This window comes from Cheilinus undulatus, linkage group 19, assembly GCF_018320785.1.
Source record: "Cheilinus undulatus linkage group 19, ASM1832078v1, whole genome shotgun sequence".
Classification (NCBI taxonomy): Eukaryota; Metazoa; Chordata; class Actinopteri; order Labriformes; family Labridae; genus Cheilinus; species Cheilinus undulatus.
The window spans coordinates 34,194,976-34,206,554 of record NC_054883.1 but is presented as its reverse complement, the minus strand read 5'-3'; the positions used below and the strand labels follow the sequence as shown (position 1 = coordinate 34,206,554).

Here is an 11,579-nt window from a genome sequence, read left to right as displayed (position 1 = left end):
CAAAAATTAGACAAAAGTGGCAAAAATAACCAAAAATGGGTTAAAGTGGCAAAAACGATCACAAAAAGTGGTAAAAAGGGGAGTAAAAAGTGTCTCAAACAGCTTTTAAGTGCAAAATTCGGTGGAAATTAGGTGGACTGGGCTGAAAAATTGATATAGACTGGCAAAAATTGGTTAACTGTGGTTGAAATTGGCAAAAGGAGTGTAAAAAGCAGTTGATAGAGGCAACAGACAGAAAGTGGCAAGAATTGGTTAAGAAATGGGAAAAAAGGCAGGAAAAAAGTGATGAAAAGGGTTTGAAATGGGCAAAAAAAATGGTTTTGTGGCAAAAATGGTCTAAAATTTGCTAAATTGGTGTTAAAAAATGATTTTAAAAAAGAATTAACATTTGGTCAAACTGGTATGAAGTGGCAACAGTGTAATTAAAAAATATATTCTTAGTTGTTTTAGGGCATCTAAAGACCCCCTCTCAGTGTCTTGCGACCCCCAAAGGGTTCCTGACCCCAAGGTTGAGAACCACTGTTCTAGCCCAGTACAGCATGAGTCCTACAGTAATTGAAACCACAGATGCTGTGTCCTGTGGACTAAAGAGGTGAGGGACCATCCAGTTTGTTATCCTTATACACTTCTAAAGCCTGCATCTTTGATGTTATGGGGTTGCATTAGTGTCTATGGCGCGGGCAGCTTGCACATCTGGAAAGGCACTATCAGTGGACTGTTGAGCAGCTGGAATCCTACACCAGATAAGAATGGGACAACATGCAAACATGGCCCTGTCCCTACTTTTTTTGAGATGCCATCAAATTCAAAATGAGCTAATATTTGTCAGAAAATGGTACAATGTCTCTGTTTCAACATTTCTATCATGCATGAAAAATTGGTTTATGAAATTTGACAAACAATGCATTCTGTTTTTATTTACATTTGTCCCAACATTTTTGGAATTGGAGTTGTTTTTAGTAAAGCATCCTGAGACTGTGCTTGGAACAACATGTTTGAAGAAGAGGAGGATTTTGATGATTTCAGATCTGGTTATTTCCAACAATTCTTGGCTTCAAGAGGTTTTCTGTGGGCAGCCTTGGGTCTAAATGGGTTAAAATAAAAAAGGATGGATTCACTGTGAAATCTGAGAACTGAGAGGTTCATGCCGCACTTGAATCCTGCAGTCATTAAAGTGAAGGAGCCATCATTAAGAGTGGGTAGAACTGGCTGGTCCATGATGAGTGTGCTGGTCATCATTAGCAGCTGCCTGAGAGGAACCGAGGTGTTTCTGTTGCAGAGAATCCAGGCTGAAATCTGTCCCTGGGGAGCGTTAATTACCTCCCCCACACTATATCAATAAATATTTGAGGCAAAAAGAGGTTCCTGAGGGTAAACAGAGAGAGCCTGCTTTATACTAACTCCACTCGACCATGAAATATGTGACTTTGATGAATAGAGCTACAAGAAATCAGCTTTTTATCTCTAAAGCTAAGAGAAAAGACACATTTAAGAGGTAATGTGGGCTTTTCTTTGGATTCCAATCTGTAAATGTCAAGGCTTATTACTCCACAAGAGGACATTTTTGTTAAAGCTAAAAAACATCCATAAACAACCGAGGTCTTTTCAAAATAAAAGCGTCAGGAGTCCTTGTTTGAATTAAGAAGGTTTGCTTTATTTTTGCACCAAAAAAACAGTTGCTGCTTGTGTCGCCCAGCCACCATCGACTCGACACAAGCAGGAAACTACAACAGGAACTTCACGGCATTTTTACAAACACACAGGCACAGAAATGACAAGCCTCCTTTCTACACTTCTACAGCCGTCGCTCTTTAAGATTCTGTACGAAAAATAATGAACAGGGAAGTTTATGATTAAAAAATGTCTTTACAAAGGACAAGAAGATTCAGAGGCTTGCTATTCTTGTAAATCACAAGAAAATGTCATGTAGCTGAAAAGATGAACAGAAACAGACCTTTACATGAAAGATCAGGTGTTAAGAATATTCCCTCTTATCTTTTGTGACCTTTTATTGAAGAATATTGAATTAAGCTGGGGAAATAAAAGGCATACGAGACCCAAAATTGTTCATATACCTTTGTATATCCTTGGTTTTATGCATGACAGCATTTTACAGTGTTTGCCTCTGAATAATGATGGGATTTCAACTCCTCCAGATCAATAATCCAATAAATCAGCATTCAAGAGACACTATAGGGGTGGAAAATGACCAAACCTCTTATTACATCACGTACAGGCTCTCATCTGTGATAGATTGGTGGGACTAAAGGAATGAATAATGTTTCATTCATCATGAATGTGTGAAAAATCAAACGAAGAGCATGTTAGAGCTGTTAATGCTGCTTTAACTGGGTCTTTTTTGCATGAAATCTTCAATTATCTGTTTTATTCTGCCACATTAGGATCATTTAACTTCTAAAAACATCCCTTGAACAAAAAAAAAAGTTATTTTTCTTATAACAAATGTCTTCTGGAGTGCTTGGGTTAAATCATCGCTGTGAAAATGACAAGTAACTTGGTGCAGTGGACTGGGGAAGAAAAGTTAAGGTTCGGGCTGTTTTGTTAGGTTTCCAATTTGAGGATCCACAGCTTATATCAAGGCTTGTGCCAGAAATCCAATTGCCAGGCTTTGGTATTTCAAAATGAAGCTAATGCAGAAGTGCAAAAAAAAAAAAAACCTTGCAGTTCCTGTAGTGTCCCCTAGAGGCTGTCTGCTAGAGCTGCAGAGGTCACATAAACACCTCATGTTAAAATCCCAGCTTTAAAAGCAGAATTAAACAAACTTTACAGTCACCTGTAAATATACTAATTTCTACCCAACCTGTTCAACTAGACTTCACAGGAGAGCACACCAGTGAGCTCAGGCTGGATACAACTATCTGATGTGTGAGATGTAAACTGACCAAATAATTATAAATAACCAATGGTATCATCAGACTGATGATTGTAATCAGAACACGCTGTCTGTGCTCTGTTTCTTAGACATTTGACTCTAGTGCATGGATGTAACTGTACAGTGTTTTGCTCTAATGAGTAACCATATCAACTGGTGCCATTCAGCCAGATTCATTTATAGGTGTTGTTGTTATAACAGTAGTTGAAACAGAAGTCCTGGTGAGCAACACTTTCTTTAGTTTTCATGATAAACACAAAACATACTCATCAGATGGACACTGGGTTAGCTCAGAGGCTAGTTTGCAAAAATACTTCATTATTATCATCTTTTATGGCATCTTACTTCAGATTTTCCAATTGACTTCCATGAGGTTTGGCTTAGAGGGCTTTGAAACTAATCCTTTGAAAATTCTGTTTTGGCCAATCCAGAAACAGACAAAAGAGGGTGAGCTGAGGCAGGCCTCAGGCCGGTGATATTCTTGCTGTAATGCACATATGTGAACCCATGACGGCTGCCATGCTTCCCCTGTATTGGTTCTGCACATCGGCTTATAAGGTCCATATAAATAAAGCCTAGCCTTAGTTCATGCAGGGCACGGTAGTCATGCGCCCAGCTGTGATCAGCTGATGGTCAGCTGATCACAACTAATGCCTCCCAGCTCCCACAGCCAATCACAGCGTACTTCTCACTGATCCCTGCTCCCATTAATGCTGATGCACTATGCTGCTGCTGCTGGCAAACTTAGCCTCCTCCACCCCAGCCTCCTCCTTTATAGCTTAAAGCATTTTTATCCTCATAAGCAGATTCATGATAGTATGGTTTAATTGCTTTAGAAATAATTCATCGTATCAAATACTCATTGTCATAAATGTATCTATACATATGGGTGTTTCTAGAAATGCACTCCCTGAAAAGTCAAAGCATGCAGCTTGACTAACCCAGGGAGCATCTTTCAATTAAAACTATATATCCATTTGCAAAATATGGGTGAATGTATGATGAGAGTGTCCCTGACTGAAATTATCTTCTTGCATCTGGCATCAGCACTGGCTGCAGGATTGATTCCTGATCATTTACCTGTTTGTTTCTTTTCTACCCCCATTTTCTCTCCATGTATCTCCTGTGTCTCTATCAAAAATACAGGCATTACATTTCTTTCCCTGTTGCTGTGTTCACTCAGGTTCCCTTTTCCTCTGCACGACCTCTTCATCACATGGACATACTGTATCTTGCATCTGTGTTGCATCAATATTTTAAGGATGTATATAGTTAACACACATAACCAATGCCGGGGGATGCATGGGAGCCGTCATCTGCATGCATGTGCACAGGTAACAGCAGGTATATCTCCAGACTAGGACTCTCTTCAGCTTCACCTCTCTGTCTGTTTCTATCCATGAAACAAATTTTAGACATCATAGAAGCTCCTTTTTCCTTCAATTCTGATAGTATAAAGTTATTCAAAACAGTGCCAAGTTTTATATCATATATATTTGGGATCATGTGTTTGAATCCCATAAAGCTGAGGTTTCATGGCCTTTATCGACCTTTTCTCCCTAAATGTCAGAGTTTTCATGTTGTTTACAACTGCAACACAAACTTTAACCTCAAGAAAATTTGCAAGTTTTATTTTGAAGAGTCCAGAGGTCTTAAAGTACCCAGAGCTAAAAATATTTCAATAAAGGAGTGCTGCACTTTAAAAGGGCTTTCTGTTCCGTCTCATAGCAACTGCGGGGCCATTTGAACTTACCCGATGTCTTCCACTGCATTTGAAAAACAAATATCTGCCCTATTGTTGTCTGAACACTTGAAAACTGAATATTTCTATGCTGCAGCTTTCAGGCATGAGTTTTAATCCATTTTAATGTCAAAAAAGGTCAAATTTTACACTGAAAAGTGGTGATATTAAGCTGATGTGGGATGTCAAAACACAATAAAGTGTTCGTTTTTAAAACTGCAGTATAAAAAAATGAAGTTGAAACATAACAGTTTAGTTAAAGTGGTAAATTGAGGCTAATATGAGGGATCAAATTAGTGAATCCTGCAACAGTGGGTTATTTTAGGGCTTTTCATCTATATTGGAAAGGAAAGCTGGAGAGAGACAGAAATATATGGTGAAAGAAAGTGGGGGAAGAAATATGCCAAACAGCAGCAGGGCTGTGGCCTCTGTGCTGTAGAAACTGTTAGTGACCACTGGTCTACACTGGAATGCAGCCCCCCTGGTTAATGGCTCCTGCCATGCTACTGTAATGCTCTCTGATATGATGTAAACAAAGAACTGATAGCATCGATAGAATCCCATCGGAACAGTGCAGGTTAGTGGTATTTTGATCCAGAAAGTAGGGATAAAGTTGTACATAGGTTGTGTCATGCTCATATGTAACTGAAGCACTGAGCATGATACCCAGCGCAGGCCACACTTTACAGACCAATTTCATGATGTTTATCAAATACAGCTGTGAACCTGTCTGCAAAAAATAGTGCTTGGATTTTAATGTTTTCTGTTTGTTTTCATGATTTTAGTTGAAATAAAAAAAAAAACACGCCTTGGGGGTTAAGTGTACTCCAGGCTTTAATGTGAACCCCCCTAACTTTCTTTATGTTGTGTCTCTGGTGTGTCATTCCCACTCTGAGTGCCCTGAAGCGTGCTGGATTACATGTCTATTTCATTCGTTTTAATACCGAACCATGCTCTTCATAGTAAGAAAGTAAAACAAAGTTATCAGACAAAGACGAGGAGATTACAATCATCCTGTACATGAAGAGACTGCTGTACAAAAGAGTTGACCCTGTTTGTGTCTACTGTACACTCGGCTGCTTTAAACATACAGTAAACAGATTCATGGCTTACCTCGATGTATAAAAGTGAAAAGAAAGAGAAACATCCACCTCTCAGGGATTGTAACAGATATTCAAAAGCAGATAAATCGATACGGCTGTCATTAACTGGAACCCTGCTGTTCACACCCACTCCTGACCCATTACTGACCCGTTAAGAACATAAAACACACCGCTGAGCCCAGAACCACCCCGTTTCTAATGAAGGACAGTATTAAGATGAAGGGGGTCGATAATGAGTGGGCTGTGAGCTGGTGAGGGCTGCTTAAAGCTGGAGAGCTTGTGTTTAGAGGAGGTAAAGAAGAAGGACAACCAGCTAACCCATGATAGCATGCTCAGCATTCATCAGAAAGCCAAAAAATATACAACAGAAACAATAATGTTCCCTTTTGTCCGGTTTCTATTACAAGAGCAGCTTGATGCAGAGCCTTTAGGCTTCATTATCTTGAGTCTGAGATCCATACCAATGTTATTTCCAGAGCGAGAAGTAGCTATATGCAGTGATGAGTTTTATTTAGCTAAGCGTTCAAACTGGATGCAAGAGGAAACAGCTAACCTTTCCACCTTTAAAAAGTATGACTACTTACTAAACCAAAGCCTCACATTCATGTGACATGTTTTAAATGTTTGCATAATGTGAAGATTATTAAACCCATGGTGAGCAACAAGGAGTAGTTAACTCATTTAGCATCAACACACAACTCATCCTCATCTTAAATCATAATTTTTGGGATTAGAGGGATGAACAATGCTGTCTTTTCAAAAACTTTGAGTTTTGCACTGTAACAGATGTAGCAACTATGCTACCATCCAGCACAACACTTTATTTCTGTTTTAATACAGTATTAGTCATTACTAGAATGAAGTAAAACATAGACACTGATAAAAGTAATCATTTTGGGTACTTTGCCCCAAAAAAAGCTGGTCCATACCTTTCTGTATGAAACATTCCATCTAAATAAATGGAGGTAAACACTGTGGATGGGGTCTTTAGCCATTTAAAAGATTATGTCACAAAAACTGTACAGTTTAAAGGTTATTTGGGGTCTAATTCAGTGGCCAGCGAGTCAAACATATAATTGATGACTTTTCTGAACAAGTCCTGGCATCGTAACACTATAAAATAATCAAAGTTATAGGTTTATAAGAGTGTTTGTTCAGACTCTCTCCATCAAACTGGACAAATGGCCCCAAGATGAGACCCGGGGTGTCACAGGCCAATATCATACACCTTATATTGGTATCCAAACCAGGTTGAATGAGTTGGATCTTAACTCATCCCTGTTATGTTAAAAAATGTGTAAAGCCAGGTGTATGCTGTGTGATTTCAAGCCGACTGTACGACTGTCGTGGCAGAATGTCTCACACTGTGCAACTGAATCGTTTACGACGCACGACCATTGCGCACGAGTTGTTCTCACACTGTACGATCCGATGGTCGTGCACGACCTGAGTGCTCACACTATGCGACTGAAATCAGGACGGACTCTGACAGAAACCTGCAGAGTTTTGTTTTAAAAAGATTCACACACTTTCATTTTCTCTCTCTCCCCCTTCTATCTCTCCCACTCTCCCTCTCTCACCCTCTCCCGCTATCTCTCTCTGTCCCACACACACAAGCATCATCTTCGCCTGTGTCTGTCTGTGAGCTGCAGGTCTGCGGATAGCAAATTTCCTGCTAGTTTATTTACTTTATCATAACGGGGGTGCATCAGAAAGTGATTCCAGCCGTTGTCATGGTAATTTGGGACGTTGTCTGACCATTTACAAAGGAAAACAATCCCCTAAAGTTGTTTATTCTGCTCGCGTTTCTGCTCTGACTGTGAAGTTTAAGGAGTCATACAACCAAAATATCAAACATGCCAGAAATCCTCCCAACCAGTCAGGAGCTGGTCGTACAGTAGTACGACGGGCTGTGGTTGGCCGTCGTAGCCCCCTGTACACAGCACGAGAAATGATGCCCGCTCCGACTGAGTCGTGCAACTTCAAATTCGTGGCTGAATCGCAGGAAAATCAGACTGCTGCTGGCAAATCTTAACCTCCTCCACCCCAGCCTCCTCATTTATAGCATAAGGCTTGATGCACCCCATGTTGAAATTCATGCTACTATACATCATTTCAATTTGAACTATTTTTACTGTATTCGGTACACATTGTCATAAATGTATCCATCCAAATGGGGGGTTTTAGCTACGCAGCATACTTTGACTTCCCAGGGAGCATAAGAGCAGAGTCTTCTCTATCATAAAACTGTATATCCATTTTGCAATAAAATGGTTCAATATATGACAGAACGTTCCTGAATGAAATGGTGTTCACGTGACGTCACACACTCATAGAACCACGCCTGGGGGGCTTCCACAAATTGACTAACAAAGTTTATTGTGTAATATAAAATGGGCACAAATCAAGCACTTTGTACTGTGCTAACAGCCATGACCAGTTAGAATAAAGCACAGGATGTGTCACCAAGAAATTCAGCCCACTAAAGTGGCTAGTGGAGTCACCGCATTATTTGCCATGGTTGAAATAAAACTGGAATCCATTGCTAGTTGACAGTTATTAATGTCAAGCCCTGTATGACAGCACTTAAATATCACTGAAGCTAATTCTGATTGGGACTTTTTGCATTTTATGCCTTTAAATAGTGTCCCTCTGCTGTATAAGGGTCCAAAGTGACATAAACTTAAAGCTCAAACTAAGATCTCAGTTTTTTGTGGTTTTCAGAAGATGTAAACATGCAACAATTGAGGAGATTGAGAATAAAATACTGGGTGCTGTAGCTCCACATAGTAGTCAAAGGTAGCTGCTTTCCTAAGGCCTTTTCTTGCTGTCAAGGTTCAGTCACGACTAAAAGCTATGAAGTCCCTCTGAGAAGTACGGCCCAGGGAATAATGTGTTGTGTCTTATTCATTTTACTTTAGTTTCCTGAAAAAATTGTAGCCTATTTGTGGTTTTACTGTAAGTTAAAGAGGTACAGTAAAAGAAGTAGGTTTTGTCTCATAGCGTCTGGCACAAATTACATTTGCCCACAAGGATTGAGCAAACTAGATATAAGAGCAAAAAGAATGCTGTTTGAGCCAGGCCAGCTTTCTCCCACTGCTTCCAGTTCAAGCTTAGCTACATCAGCTACATGAATCACAGCTAGCTCCTGAGCCATATGAAAACCAGGGGTATGATGGTAGTATGGATCAACTCTTGATAGGAATTCAAGAATGCATATTTTCCAGGTAGCATTTTAGCCTACAAGGTGCTGCAAAGATGCTCGCCAAATATAAAATAAAAAGCAACAGTGATATATTTTAGACAGTATTAGATATATTTTTCTTTTTCTGATAAATGAGATGGCAGATTACTGAACAAATAAACTGCATTTAGCTCTGACTATAGCACAGATTTGTGCACAAATGATATTTAATGTAATGTAAAACAGAAGAAACATCAACAAAGTCTTTCTGGCTTGATCTACCACCAATCTCATTGTCTCTTATTATTTCAGTGCTCATTCAAAATTTGTAATTGTCATTAAGCACCTCATATTGAGTTTTGGCTTGTATTCTGCTGGCATAAATGAAAAGAACAATGCTCCTTTAGTCATTTCCTGACAAATATCCATTCCCCACACAGAGCCATTGTTAACAACAATTTGTCCAGGACATGAACAGGTTGTGTTAAAGAGAAAATAAAAGTTTCCCAGATGATTCAAACAGGTCCAGACGCAGATCCTGCACAGTTAATTCCTGCAGTACCAGAGAGTGGAGAGCGGCCAAGTCCGAACTCTTCGCGCCAGCTGGAGGTGCCGCACTTTGAACAGACACTCAGCTAAACAACACAATGATAACGGATGTACTTCTACCAACCACGAACGAGACAGGCAATCCAAAAGGCTGTGAGTGAGGCTGGACAGTCGCCATAAACACATCAGCTGGCCAGGAAACTTTTCTGGAATAAATCCCAAAGTGTTTGTCAAAGGAAACAGAAAGACACAAGGATGATTGGAGTTTTGGGTGAGTTTTTATTTCAGTCTCCAAACTATAAAAAATGGGGCACAAAGGCGACCATGAGTGGATCTCCGCCCTGCCCTCTTCTTCTTGATTTCTCACTACGATGCTCTGCTGTTTCCTCAGATGGCCGTGATGTAAGTTTAGTCCGGCCCTGAGGACAGGCAGGAATATTTGTGGGGGTCCAGGGGGGTCCGCGGCAGTCTCTTCAGCCTCCTCCCTACCCTCAGCCGCATGAAATGACAGTGAAGCGTTTGGAGATGCAAGACATGTTGTGCAGCACGATGCCAAGGAGGAAAAGCAGCACGCACGCCACCAGTATCACCGTGCAGACGCCAGACCACGTGGAGCCTTTCCCTCCTGCTCCCACCGGGTGACTAACTCTCCTCTCGCTCTCCCCACCCTCCAGCCCCACCCCCATGCCCTCCAGACCCATACCCATGCCCAGAGGCTGCTGCTCGGGCATCGTCACCACCGTCACCCCTTTCTGCTGGCTGCCGGGCAGGAAACGGCATCCCAGCTCCCCTGGCAGGCCGAGCGCCCGCTCTTTGGCAATAGGCAGAGGCAGCATGTAGCAGCCGTTGCTAGGGAGCCGGATGAAGACAGGCGTGTGCTCGGAGGCGTGAGGGATGGCGATGACAGTGATGATGTCCGGGTCATCGGGGAGTTGAGAGACGGACAGGCCCGGGGGGAGCTTAGTGACGCCGCGACACCAGGGACAGCGGATCTCCTTCTGGCTGCTGCGCATCTGGGTCAAACACACTGAGCAGCATGTGTGCCTGCAATCCAAGAGCTTGGGCCGTCGGCGGGGGCTGTAGTAGTTAAAGCAGATCTGGCACTCTAGAATTGAATCCTGGGAAAGAGTCTCCATTTTTAAGACAGGCAGATGGCCCTTTATTATACTCACTCACAGAAAAAGGCAAATAAATCCTCCAAATAGTTTTGTAGAAAGGCTGCACAACTCCAGATGAAGCTATGAAAGATCCAAATCTTCACCAATCTCTGTCCAAGACTTTATGGAGACTTCACAGCAGTTTGGTGGCAACATGGTCCAACATCTGGAACAGAAGAGGAGATAAACATGATTAGACAATGAAGACAACAGAAAAAGCTGCTGTTAGTGATGTGGTACTCAGTTTGAGACAATATCAAGGTTTGATATGACCTCTAAACTAAGGCTGGACCATTGCTTATGATTTTTTAAAATATTAAATGATGTTGAGAGTGTCAGCAACCCCACACTTAAAGACATATAATCATAGACCAAACTGCTTTGTTCCTACAGTAAGAGGAGAGCAACAATAATCAAGCCAAGTACAGGTACATCTCAAAAAATTAGAATATTGTAAAAAAAGTTCAATATTTTTTGTCACTCTTTTCTGAAAGTGAAACCCATATATTACATAGACTTGTTACACATAGCGTGAAGTATTTCAAGCTGTTTTTTCTGGAAATTTTGCTGATTATGGCTTACAGACAAGAAAACCCAAAATTCAGTGTCTCAAAAAATTAGAATATTGTGAAAAAGTTCAATACTGGAAAGTCATGGTGTCATTCCCTAATCAGCTAATGAACTCAAAACACCTGCAAAGCTTTCCTGGGCCTTTAAATGGTCTCTCAGTCTGGGTCAGTAGGCTACACAATCATGGGGAAGACTGCAGACTTGACAGATGTCCAGAAGACAGTCATTGACAGTCATTAAGCCACAAAATGTCATTTCTAAAGAAGCTGGTTGTTCACAGAGTGCTGTATCCAAGCATATTCATAGAAAGCTGAGTGGAAGGAAAAAATGTGGTAGGAAATGGTGCACCAGCATAAGGGATAACCACAGCCTTGAGAGGATT

At 41.0% G+C, this 11,579-nt stretch overlaps 1 protein-coding gene across 7 annotated transcripts in view; it reads right to left on the bottom strand.

The window, feature by feature from the left end:
• Window positions 1-1,652: 1,652 nt before the first annotated feature.
• Window positions 1,653-11,579, bottom strand: part of rnf152 (ring finger protein 152) — a 94,312-nt gene continuing 84,385 nt past the window's right edge. For all 7 annotated transcript variants that reach the window (XM_041814041.1, XM_041814040.1, XM_041814039.1 and 4 more), the window contains one exon: window positions 1,653-10,793. In XM_041814041.1, the coding sequence (XP_041669975.1) occupies window positions 9,962-10,606 (645 nt within the window). In that variant the 5' untranslated portion in view covers window positions 10,607-10,793 and the 3' untranslated portion in view covers window positions 1,653-9,961. The remainder of the gene's footprint in view (window positions 10,794-11,579) is intronic.